Raw genomic sequence first — 12,816 nt, forward strand, 5'->3', positions numbered from 1 at the left:
AATATTTTTTTTTTGCCATGGCTGTTGTGGCTAGGCAAAATGTTATGTAAATAACTGCACTCAAAAATAAAGAATTAAAAAAAAAAAAAAAAATAATAATCTTCTTGTTTTTCCTCTATTGGTCACTTCTCCCTTGATCCATGAAAAATAAATGAATCAATATTTAGTGGTTGTCCCAAACCATCCATAATCTTTTTTTTCCCATCAATAATTACTTTTTGGCAATATAGATGGAAATATGAATCACAATTCAAACATGCATGCTCGGCCACTATGCTAGTCATTCTGTTTTGATATATGCATATGGCGCTTCAGTGTTATGGAATTCAGATGACCCGGCGATCTGCCTAAATTCAGATGAGGCTTAAAACAAATGCACAAGTTTACTTGTGATAACTCTTGACCCACATGAAAAAAGGGCTATGCTGAAGATCAGCTGGAATTGCTCTTTAAGCCTAATAGATAGAAAGATATGGAGGATTAGCATGCATATGCATTCATATAAAATGTTCCTTAAAATTACTTTTTTTGCCAGCAATGGAACTCAGGGGATTTCACAATTACAAAACCTATTTTAAGTCTGAGAATATTCGTGGCAAATTTAATTTGAATCAAGATTCTCAGATGAAATCTTTAGTGGTTGTGTAGTACCTTAACACTTAATCATTTTTTGAACCTCTGGGGATTTTTGTAAATTGTATCTTAACGGTTCTTTGCATCTTTACAGGGAATTGCATCTTCTACATAGAAAATAGATTATGATTGAGGATTAGAATTAAAATACCCACCTAAACCTTTTCCTAACTATCAAGGAAGCACAAGAATATTTATGGATGTTTTATGCACATGCAGTAGTAAAATACTTTTTAGAGAGATAAAATCTATATAGAAATAAACCATAAATGTACATTAAGACTATGGATTATATCACAATGTAATGTTCACTGTTTATCGACATTTTAGCAACTGCTGATGAGCTCTTAAGAATCTCCAAACCGTTGCACTTATCGCCACTGCTTTGTTCACCCCAGTAAATACTACACCAGCATTTACTGAGGTGAGGGAACACAAAACAGTCAATTCCAGAAAAGGGAAACTCTTATCTGAGCAAAGATTTATTTATAGGAAGCGGCCAATCATTATGCCCATTATCTTATTGCTATAATTTTAAATGGGAGTCTACATTTGTTAAATAGTGAGCACAGTCTCGGGGAGCAAAAGTAATAGTACGAACAGAAGGATGGGTGAATTGGTAATTGGAAATTGGTAATTAGCGGTTATAAGGTCATGAGAGGTAAGTTTGAAGTTAGAGCCTGGCTCTTCTGAAAATCCTGTGGTCTTCTATGGTCTGTATTGATGTCCAGAGTATGGTGTTAGAACGAGGCTCTCTGGTTTACCAGTAGACTTTCTAGGATCTTTAATTAGCTTCTGATATTATCAGTAATTTACCTCTGATGAGTCTTTCCTCCCTTTAATAATTTTGATATATATACTAGCATTCCAGCATAGTGTTCTGGTAATAATTATAATATGGCTGTGACAACTGTCTTCACATCTTTAGAGCGTAGTTTTCTTATTGTTGGTCCATTTGACTATGTACTTGATGTGTTCTTGGCTTTGGAAGCCATATTTTAGTTGGTTTTGTTATTAGCTTGAGGTGATTTTTGTAGTGCAGGAGGGGATTGGGTGTTTTCTAGCTTTATTGTATCACAACCTACTTTTTTTGTCCTCATTATCTGTGTTCTTGAAGCAGACGTAGAGCTGGAGATGCAGGTCATTTTAACAAATTGCTTCATATGTTGGATATTTCGAGGATAACGCGTGTTTAAGAAATACATTCATCAAACTAATAGTTTGCTGTTACATTAAATGGCTAAAAAGATAAACGCAGAATTTATTATACGAGCGCATGTGTTTGTGTGCAGGTTTGTGTACAATTTAAAGATCATGTTTTTAAAGCTCATGATCCAAGTATTTATGTAACACAGAAGTTCAGAATTTAAAGTTTCTATTAGTCACTTAACATTAACATAGGACAACAGTCTAGAATTTAACCTAACAGACATGTACCAAATTCAACACAAAAGTAGAACATAGAAATGCCTCCTTTTATTGGTTTTATCTATAGCCTCTAGAACTATTTGCTATGCTGCTTTGTTAGATATGATACATACGCTTCAATTTGCTCAATCTTTCCAGTCATCTTATAAAGTCTGCAGGCTATGTAAGATCACACCCTGCCGCTGTCTACAGCCGAAGGAGTCACAGCGCTCCTTGGAAATTGCTGAGAGGACACGCACTCTCCTGGGACTTGCCATTTTAAGTTCCGTAGACTTCCTCAGACAGAAGTGTCAGAAACTGTTAGGAGTTTTCTGTTTTTGGGTGGTAAACTTGCCTTTCACTATTAAAACCATATTTCTAAAGTTAACTGTGGTGCTTTATAATGGAAAATATCTAATGACCGGTTTCTATGTAATGCATGGGCAAATCCTTCTTGTACTGAAATCTGTTAACATGAGCAGTCTGAAACGGAAGCCTGATGTTGTCTACTTGTCATGGCAATTCAAACCGTATATCGAATATTCCATAAAGCAGTCAATCCAACGAAATTTGATATAACTGTTCAGACTTTCAGTAAATAAACAAACTACCTTAATTAAATGTATTATAAATATATGAATCATTTCTGTATACAAGCAGTAATGTATAGGTTATGAAGTTACACACAGTGAGGTGGACTTGTAAAGAGATTGATTTATTGCTAATCATGGAATGCTTTCGGGAGATTTCTAAAGGTTTTAAAGGAAGTGGTTGACTGGATGTGAGACAAAGTTATGTTCCATTAGTAGAGAGACAGAAGTGCAAATTAGCAGACGAAGGAGTAATGTAAAGATTATAGAGGTGAGGGCTTATAAAGTACATCCAGAGGTATAGTGGAAGATGAGTCTAAAGAGGTAGAAAGGTTTTTAGTTGAAGGATTTGTATAGAAGATAAAATGGCTTTGAAAATAGATGAGAAGACAGTGTCTTCTTTTGTATTTGGCAGAAGGGAAGAGAGACGTGATTAAGGCTGGTTGAAAAGTATACAACAGTGTTTTGCAGTTGTTTTGTGTAAGAATGGAATGTCGATAAAGGCCAAAGTGGAAGGTATTGCAATAGCTTAGGATGTTAAAGACAAGTGAGTGAATTAGGAACATTTGTGTTTGTGAATGTTATGAGTGGATGGATTTGTGTATGCATTAGAGATTAAGCAACAGACTTGGAGGGATCTATATTTTTGAAAGAACAGGGAGACATACATTTCAAGCTGTGACTGGTGTGCATGGGGATTGTACCCAAAATATAAATGTTATATCTCATTTATACAAGTGTTGCGGATTCTGCCTTGGATATTCTAACTTACCTAAACTCTGTTCTATAAGTGACCTTCATTTCCTGAAATGGTTGGTTAAGGAAGCAGAAGGCAACTGTGGATTTCCATTTAAGGAGCTATCTCGCCCTAAGAACAAAATACTCAGTTTGGATAAAAATGTTTAGGACCCATTGTGGCTGTTCATACCCTGTACCATACAATATACTTTCAAGCTTAAGAACCCATACCCTGGTGTAAGTGCTCTAAGTTGTTAGCAAAAGGGGGCTACATAGAATTTAGATGCATATTTTCTTTTGTTTCAGCTAGTTGCAAGGCTTACAAAAACAACATGAAACCACATATTTTAGAAATATTCACATGCATGTTTTCCTACACAGTAAAATGGATTATGACATTACTGAAAAGGGCAAGAGAAAGGGAATTAGAATAGGAGTGACTATGACCCCACTATAGCTTTAGAGAAATACAAACTCTTAATTTTAAACTCATGATAAATGTGGATAAATCTCTGGTGATATCTGGTGTCTTAGTGGCACTGACCATCCTACTATATAACTTTCTCTGAACTGTATAGACAACTGTAATTAATAAGAAAACAATACAAGCATTTAGATAGATAATAACAAAGCTTGCTCTTGTTTTTTTTATACTTTTTATTATTGTATTGGCAATAATGGATCTGCTTGGGATAGGAACAGATTCTGGTATGTGTCAGAAGTACTTGAGGATTAACAATGACAATATTTGCCTTACATAATATACAATAAAGGAGACAATGTCATAAGAAGACAGATGGTTCTTAAGTCAATGTGTTGGTTGGAGTTCTTTTGGAAAAAGGGTAAATAAGTGAGCTATATGGTGTTATTTTTTTGAAAATTACACATTTTTGGTTAAAAAAAATGCTTCATCACATCTACTTATCCAGTTTGTCTATTGTGGGCTAAAATTTGCAATTCTCTTAGCAATTCCTAGTTACTCGATAAACCCCAAAACATAATTATAATTATGTTATTTATATCTTTAGTTGATTTTTAGGAGATGAAATATTATGTATGCTTCATATGCCATCCTACTTATGCTCTCAATACCAATGGACCATATCATTTCTGAGAATGTTTTGTCTGCCAGCAGCCTCTTGTTGCTATGCTGCATCTGTGGTTTAAGGTCAGGCATACATTTCAATCAATACTCTATGGATCAATTTAATATAGGGCCTTAACTGTATTTCGACACCTAATAATTTCATGTGTGATTTTTTTAAAGTTAACATATACCCAAATATGTGATTACTTTCCCAGAAAGAAAACGTTTATTTGACTTGTTTTTATTAGTTGCTAGTTTCTAGATCTCTTTAATTCTACAGGTTTATCCATCACTACTTCGGCACGTGATCTTACATCTACATGAACCCTTATAATGCTGCAAGATCCCAACTCAACTAGGGCCAGAGAAGGATTGTGTAGTCTGAACATGTAACAGGGAAGTTACAATCGTGGATTTGCCAACTTTGTGTATAGTCAGTACTATTGAATGGCACCAAATTTGTGTTACAAATCACTGTCACCAATGGACGATAAACAGGATTTGGGAGATCAAGACAAATCGAAGTGTTGGATTACGTGGAAGATTCCATGAGCAATCAATGGTCTACTGGCAAACATACCACAAATCATGTTGCAGTATTATTCTGACATCCCGGTGAGATTTTTCATGTTTTTGCATTTATGAACTAGGGCAAAATAGATGCTTGATTTGTTCTCTGCTTTGGAGATATTGTATGGACTCAATGACACTTGACTTTAGTCACTTCTATCTTATAAATATGGAGGAATCTGCAAGTGTGGAAATACATATTCAGAATGACTATCTGCATTCATTCCATAAAGTGTCTTGGAGCATTCTATTATTCTTTGGTATGAGATTTCTGATATTTCCACTCTGAAAACGATTGTGTAAATTTTGTTTTGCAACTTAAACCCCACATGTATAGGAGATATTTTTTACAGCACAATTTATGGAACATCAGATACAAATGTACATCGTTTGGAATTTCATGCTTGATAGATCACAAGTTCATTTATAATCCAAGCTTGTTATGTACATTTTGTTCTTGCATTGTATTGTGTGTAATTTATGTTACATGGCATTTGTCGCAAGTCCACGACACTACACATATTTTTAGATGTATTGTGTTTCAGAAATAAAAAAGCACAGATTATCTTTGAATCTTTTTAGCAAGCTAACTTATACTTTACTTATATATTGTAGCATAGAATAAAAATCTATCTTGTTAAGTTTGTTAAAAAAAAAAAAGGACAGCACCTTTTCAAAAACACAAAAAACTTTTTTCCAACAATTGTTAAAAATAAAAGCAAAGTTATGTTAACTAAAAAAGGAGAATTGAAACTCAAAAATCACAAATAGTAAAAGTATGGAAGTATAAAACGTTGAACCATTGTCACTTCTCTGAAATTGAGAATTCCTTATTCTCTAATCCTATAGAATGCAATTAAAAATGTTAACTGGGATGAGTCAGTGGTGTATCTTGGATTTGTGCTGCCCTAGGCACGACTAAATTTAGGCACCCCCCTAATCTAAATTTGCCCCACCACTTCGTGTCAAGGCCACTTTTTTGAATGACAGACGCATGCCCTCATTGACACATGCACTGACATACAATCACTGACAGATACATAGTTATTGGCACACGCATACAGTCATTGGCACGCACACTGTTTAAACAACCCACACTTTCAATGACAGACACACTCACTGACAGGCACAAACTGACATACACACACTGACATGAACATCCTCACAAATTTGACAGACACACACATTCACTCACAGACACACTGACAGTTACACACACACTGACATACACACTCCCTGACAGACACACACAAACACACTAGCTTACACATACATACACACACACACTCACTGGCAGACACACACACTGATAGTCACAGACACACTCACTGACAGACACACACACACACTGAGGGATATACATCTTATTCAACTTCAGTCTGACAATCTTGACAGTTTTACAATATGGCGTATAGCATAGGGCTGTTATCTATATTATGTGGGTTATAAGTAAATGCCCATTGCACCCAGTGATTAGACAACCAGGCTCATTGTGCTGTTTGACAAGTGGCATGCCCCACACAGTACTGGGTAGTCATTAGCTGTAAGAGCAGATTATGGATGTACCCTGGTATGGTAGATAAGGGGTGCTGATGATGCATGCCTGGGGAAGATGATTCGTAAACCCCAGTAAGGCAGGTGAGAGGAGGTGGGGGGAGGAGAAAATGAATGTCCCTGATTAAAAAAAAGATTAAGGGAGCATGTACCCCGGCTGCAGGGGGCAGATCCCACAAGATTGGGGTATATGAACAGAATAGGGTGCAGTGGGGAAGATTGTGGTATATGGGCAGGTTGGAGGGCAGTAAGGCAGAGGTGCAGATTTGGGGGCAGTAGAGTAGATGGGGGTAGCTGGGGCAGATTTGGGGGCAGTAGAGTAGATGGGGTAGCTGGGGCAGATTTGGGGGCAGTAGAATAGATGGGATAGCTGGGGCAGATTTGCGGGCAGTAGAGTAGATAGGGGTAGCTGGGGCAGATTTGGGGGCAATAGAGTAGATGGGGATACAGCAACACCGATCTGGGGCAGATTTGGGGGCAGTAGAGTAGATGGGGGGTAGCTGGGGCAGATATGGGGGTAGTAGAGTAGATGGGGATACAGCAACCCCGATCTGGTGCAGATTTGGGGGCAGTAGAATAGATGTGGGGGTATCTGGGGCAGTTGAGTAGATGGGGGTTGCTGGGGCAGATATGGGGGTAGTAGAGTAGATGGGGATACATCAACCCCGATCTGGGGCAGATTTGGGGGCAGTAGAATAGTATCTGGGGCAGTTGAGTAGATGGGGGTTGCTGGAGCAGAAGAATAGATGGGGGTAGCTGGGGCAGTTGAGTAGATGGGGGTTGCTGGAGCAGAAGAATAGATGGGGGTAGCTGGGGCAGTGGAGTAGATGGGGGTTGCTGGAGCAGAAGAATAGATGGGGGTAACTGGGGCAGTGGAGTAGATGGGGGGGTATCTGGGGCAGATTTGGGGAAAGTAGAGTAGATGGGGGGTAGCTCACCCAGTAGCAGGACTGTTTGGTTCTCTCCAGCGAAGCTCTCTCCTCCGCGCTCAGGGTACATCCCATGACTGCTCAAGGGGTCCCAGAACCGGCAGGAGCGCGTGGGGAGGCGGTCCCGGTCTCAGCAGGGGATGGTCCCGGTGGGGAGGTGTTAGTATATCCCAGTGGTAGGCAGCGGGTGTGTGAATATGCAGGTGGTCTGTCTAGCGGTCGGTGTCTCTATCCCCTTCTATCTGTCTCAATGGAGGTGGCGAGGGAACTGAGCACTTCCTGCTCCCTCGCGCACCGCCGGGGCCGGAGTGATGTCATATTCCGGCTCCCGGCATAATAGAAGGGCGCGCGAGGGAGCAGGAAGTGCTCAGAGTTTGTGCTCCCTCACCGTCCGTCTAAACTTTGAGCCAGCTAAATGCCTCGGGAGGGTACAACGGTGGGCAGCCGGCCACATGAGGCAAACAAGGCATTTGCCTAGGTACTTAGGGTGGCGTTTTTTTGCCGCCCCCCTGAAAGTGCCACCCTAGGCAAATGCCTTGTTTGCCTCGCGCAAAATACAGCCCTGGGATGAGTATTGCAGCGGAGGTACAAGAAAAACGTATGCTTCAGGCACTCTCATACACACACACACATTCCATACATAGTGTCACGCCTGTTCATAGCACCATGCAGGTTAAATGACTACTCCTATGCTATAAATCCATTTATTGGCATGTTATGGAGCCTCCTGGGCCCCTTTTCCTTTAAATAAAGAGTTAACTTACATATAATCCAATGGCAAGATAGTGCCATGCCACAGCTCTACTCTGCCCACTGGGAGATGGTCAATACTGATATTGCGGCCAATGCATTTCACAAAGAAGCATTTGGAGGCAGTGCATATGCAAAGCAATATTTGCTTTCATAGAAAAGCATTAAATTAAGTGCTTCTCTAGGAGAAGCATCTTCTTCCGCTATCTTCTGGGGCACGAAGCCTTTTGAATGCGCAGTCCCAGCTATTTGATTGAAACCTTGGAGGGTGCAAACTTATCATTTTATAACAGTTAAAATTTCTCTTAAAATTTGCTCTTTTATGCAGTTTCAAAAACAGTACACTCTGTTAACCCCCGTAAAGTGAGCTGAAATTATCTGTGGTATTGGAGTACTCATTTAAAATAATTCACACAGACCTTCATTTAATTAGTTTGAATGATCAGCATAAATTATTTCAATTTGTTAGAAAAAAAACTTTCAAATTATTTATCTACAAAAAATTCCATAGACTTTATCAATGACTTGTGTCAATAAATAATTTAAAAAGCTTTTTTTTTTTTTTTTTAGCAGATTAGAATAATTTTGGATGCTGATTTAAACAAATGAAATCACAGCCAAAGTATACACGTGCTGCACCAGGACAGTGAAAAAGAACCCGCCAGCACCCGTAACATGTAGCTTTAAAACTATCTCTTAAGTTACAGTTCTGCTTTTACTTCTCAGAATAGATGTAGATGTTGATTGCAGATGATAAGATACAGGGAGAAATGTTTACTTCATGATTTTCTTCAGTATATTCCGTACAGAAAACAATAGTAGAAATATGACAAATAATTAAACAATAACTGTGTATTGCATATCCCTGTGTATACATACAAAATGTAGGGTTCTTGCTGATAGACCTATAGAAGAAATAGTAATAACATAGTAAAATAAAATAATTTAACAAATAAATAAAAGATATGGTCGTCCTACGCGTAGAACGAAATGCGTAGGATGACCATATCTTTTATATTTTTGTCAAATTATTTTATATTTATACAATAAATATCCCTTTTACGGAAGAATTCTCTGGTTAATCGTTTGTGGTGACTAAAAGGACCAGTCCGAAGAGGAGTACGAGGGAGGAATTTAAGCCCCCTATTACAATCGAGGGTGGCACCTTTAAGGCGTTTAAAACAACTTTACCCATGAGTGCAACCGAAAATTTGCGTAATCTGTGAATTAGACAATATCGCACTATGTTATTACTATTTCTTCTATCAGCAAGACCCCTCAATTTTGCATTTATACACATTTGTCGAGAGTGGTTAGCACCTGGGAGGTAACCCGAAGAAGCTGTGTCCTATAAGTTAAGATGTATTATTATTCTATTTCACTGGTATCAGGTGGAATTAGTACATTTGGTATTTATTGCATATCCCTGGTTGACACGTGGGTACAATCTAAAAGCAATTTAATACAATGAATATTTATAAGGAGGATTCATCCTTGTGTAATTTGGGAGTTAAAATGAGTAATTGACAGATGACGATAGTTATTATTTTTTTAGTTTATAATAAAAAAATTAATTTGGAGATATGCCACTGGATTAAAGAAAAGCAAATAATAAAATTATGAAAAAGAACATATAAGCCAGGAAATTATAGCTCTATAAGCCTAACGACCATTGTCAGAGAGTATTTGAAAAATTGCAAATAACTGCTATCCAGGAAATTGTTATATGCAACATTATTACTGGGAGTCAGTGTGTCTCCGCAGTAAAAGGTGATGTCAAGCTAATTTATTGATTTTTATAAAATAAATGACAATATGGATCTCAAACACAGAGTTGATTTGAAACTTTTGGGATTGCAAGAAATTATTTTTTACATGTTTAAGGAATTTTCTTTTACATTTTGCTTTTTCAAAATGATCTCTTTATCCTCAAGTGTACGTCTCACTTATCTGCAAATTGTACCATTGAATTAAATATTGAAAATTATTGGTTTCCCTTACAACATTCTTCAAGAGTTCTAAATTCAATAGTTCCTAACTCACTCTTTGTGGAATAGTTTGCTTTGCCATTAGCGAGCACCTATAGTTCTTCTGGCTTTTTGTAGGGGGACAGGTGTTTTATTTTTAATATATAGCAATTAATCTCTATTTCTATTATATTCATCATATTATCAAACACATGTATTATTACAACATTTCTGGATGACATTTAAACACTTATTCTACCTCCAATTCAAGGCTTGTCTGTCACACTCATTCAGTCACTCTGCATTGGATATAGCTGACTTGTATTCTCCCTGAAAAAAACTGATATTTTTTCTAACAACTTTTTTTTCTAACAACTGATGAGGAACCCACACTTGTGTCACCTCTAATACCAAACCAGGTGTGTTTTTTATTGTCCAGTTCAGTGCATTCTGCTTGTTCCTACTCATAGTCATGACCTTTTCCAAGATTGAGTATGGATTGCCAAATCAAGACATTATAATTTCTCTCAATTGTATTTAAAGGGTTACTCAAAGCACCATGATCTATTCAGTGAGTTGACGTAGTCATGGTGGTTGAAGTCTGCATGAGCAACATTTTGTTATGAATCGCTGGCAATAGAGAGTTTAAACCTTTTTCTACCAGATGTGCAGGTCTACCTCCAGCAGCATCATTCTGGCATCATTAGCCTGCCAGATCAAGTGTTCCACACTGGCAAATGTCAAATATGTACATATAATATACACAGAATTTCATTCATTGTCTGAGAGTGTCTAGCTGACATTTCATGCAGTGAATGAATGCCAGGATAGACATAACTGCAGAAGCTAGATGTTGTTACAGACAGCAGAAGAGGATGCCCGGCTCCTAGCGGGACCCAGGTAAGAGGGCAAATCTTTGCAAAACGGTTTGCCCCAATACCAGAGATTGACACCAAGGTACTCCTTGCATCATAGCCACTATAGTAGATTGTAGTGATTATGATGCTGGAACTCACTCTTTAAGTTTGAATCACATCAAGAAACCGTCCGTATCTTACCAGGTTCTAGGAAAAATGTATCCACCCAATCCCAAATGCTCATTTCACACTTGTATTGAGAAAAGTGTGTACAAATTGCTTCGCAGGTGGTATTGTGCTATTGTCATGTATAATAATGTGGTGTTCTATTTTGTTTTTGTATGATTGTACATAAATATAAATTGCTTCAAACCAGTCCAAAGATTTTGAAAATATTTTTATCTGACTTACTCAGCACTGTGATAAATCCACTATTGAAGAGCATAACCTTTGCACTTCATGCTTCGTCTGGGTGTGCAAAAGAGGAACGATGGTGTTAAGTTTGTGTCGTAGGAAAATGACTCAAAGTAGGAAATGAGTAGCAGTTGCTTCTCACCGAAATTCTCAAATTATATTTCACTCCCTCACTTAGTGTCAAAATTAAATCACAAGGCAAAAAGTTCCCGAAGAAATCTGTTCTGTATAGTTCTTGAGAAACAATAGTACAACCTTTGCAGTAGGGCTATTCAGTAGAAGCGTGCTCTCTACATTTTATGGGTGACTTAATTGTATAATTGGAGTTCTTAATATCTGAAGGGTTTCCACACTACTAATTTTGAACAAGTCAAATAATATTTTTCACATTTTCAGAATGGCCATGTTAAGTAAAACACTGATGTAAGATCACTGAGTGAATTTTATTGATCTAAAAATAAAGGTCTCATAAATCAGCGTGAAAAGAAATCGGAATCAGCTGTAAAATGATTGCACTAATGGCCACTTCCCACAAGGAATCTGTCCCTTTTCCTGTAATTCTGAAAGTCATGGCGGCCCATTTAGCATTTGACTGTAAAGCTTAATTCTTCCTGTGATAAAAGGATTATATTATTATATTAACCAGACAGAAGAACACAGACAAAACAAATGTACTTAATAAAATGATGCAACCATTGAGTGGCGCCCAGTTAAAAGGAAAATATTATCAGATCTTTCAAGGTCTTCTAATATAAGCTTTTTTTTCTCACATTAAAGCGTTCTCTGTGTGCTAAAATGACTTGTAAAAGCTACTGATACTTTTAAATATCTGGGCTTTTATTATGTTGATGCACTTTAGACAAAGTAAGTTACTTTTATATAAAATATCTAGTTCTAATTTACTCAGTAATAAACAAAGCAGTAAATGTTTTGTTCACGTCTGTTTCTAAGTAATCTGTTAGCAGGAAAGTACACTCTGATTGTTCACTCACGTCGGGTTTCTACTAACATATTTCAGTGTTCTCAAAGTTAAATGGTTATTCTATTAAAAAAAAAAAAGTATTTTTCCTTTACCCGTCCAATTTGTTTTCTTAATGTGGAATATAAAAATTGTCAAACAAATAAATAAAATAGTATTTTTAAAATGTTTGGGGGCATTAATAATGTTTTAAATTTTTATTTTAGACTATTCCCCATTTTTTATGTTAAAATGGGTTGGTTTTAAATATACCTTTATTCCAAAGATCAGACAGCCTCTTCATCCAATCCAGACTTGCCTATTTAACACTCATCCTACTTTCCATATCTTGATGAGTACTG

General features: G+C 37.2%; 1 protein-coding gene across 2 annotated transcripts in view; it reads left to right on the forward strand.

Annotated features, from left to right (window-relative positions):
• The window catches only part of VWC2L (von Willebrand factor C domain containing 2 like), a 175,621-nt gene that overhangs the window by 70,522 nt on the left and 92,283 nt on the right, over nt 1-12,816 (forward strand). The window contains exon 4 of one of the 2 annotated variants that reach the window (XM_063429966.1): nt 4,736-5,444. The exons of the other annotated variant lie outside the window; for it this stretch is intronic. Coding sequence (XP_063286036.1) covers nt 4,736-4,779 — 44 coding nt within the window. The 3' untranslated portion in view covers nt 4,780-5,444. Of the gene's footprint in view, nt 1-4,735; nt 5,445-12,816 lie in introns of those variants that run through there. 2 annotated transcript variants of the gene reach the window in all.

The sequence above is a fragment of the Pelobates fuscus genome, chromosome 8, assembly GCF_036172605.1.
Source record: "Pelobates fuscus isolate aPelFus1 chromosome 8, aPelFus1.pri, whole genome shotgun sequence".
Classification (NCBI taxonomy): Eukaryota; Metazoa; Chordata; class Amphibia; order Anura; family Pelobatidae; genus Pelobates; species Pelobates fuscus.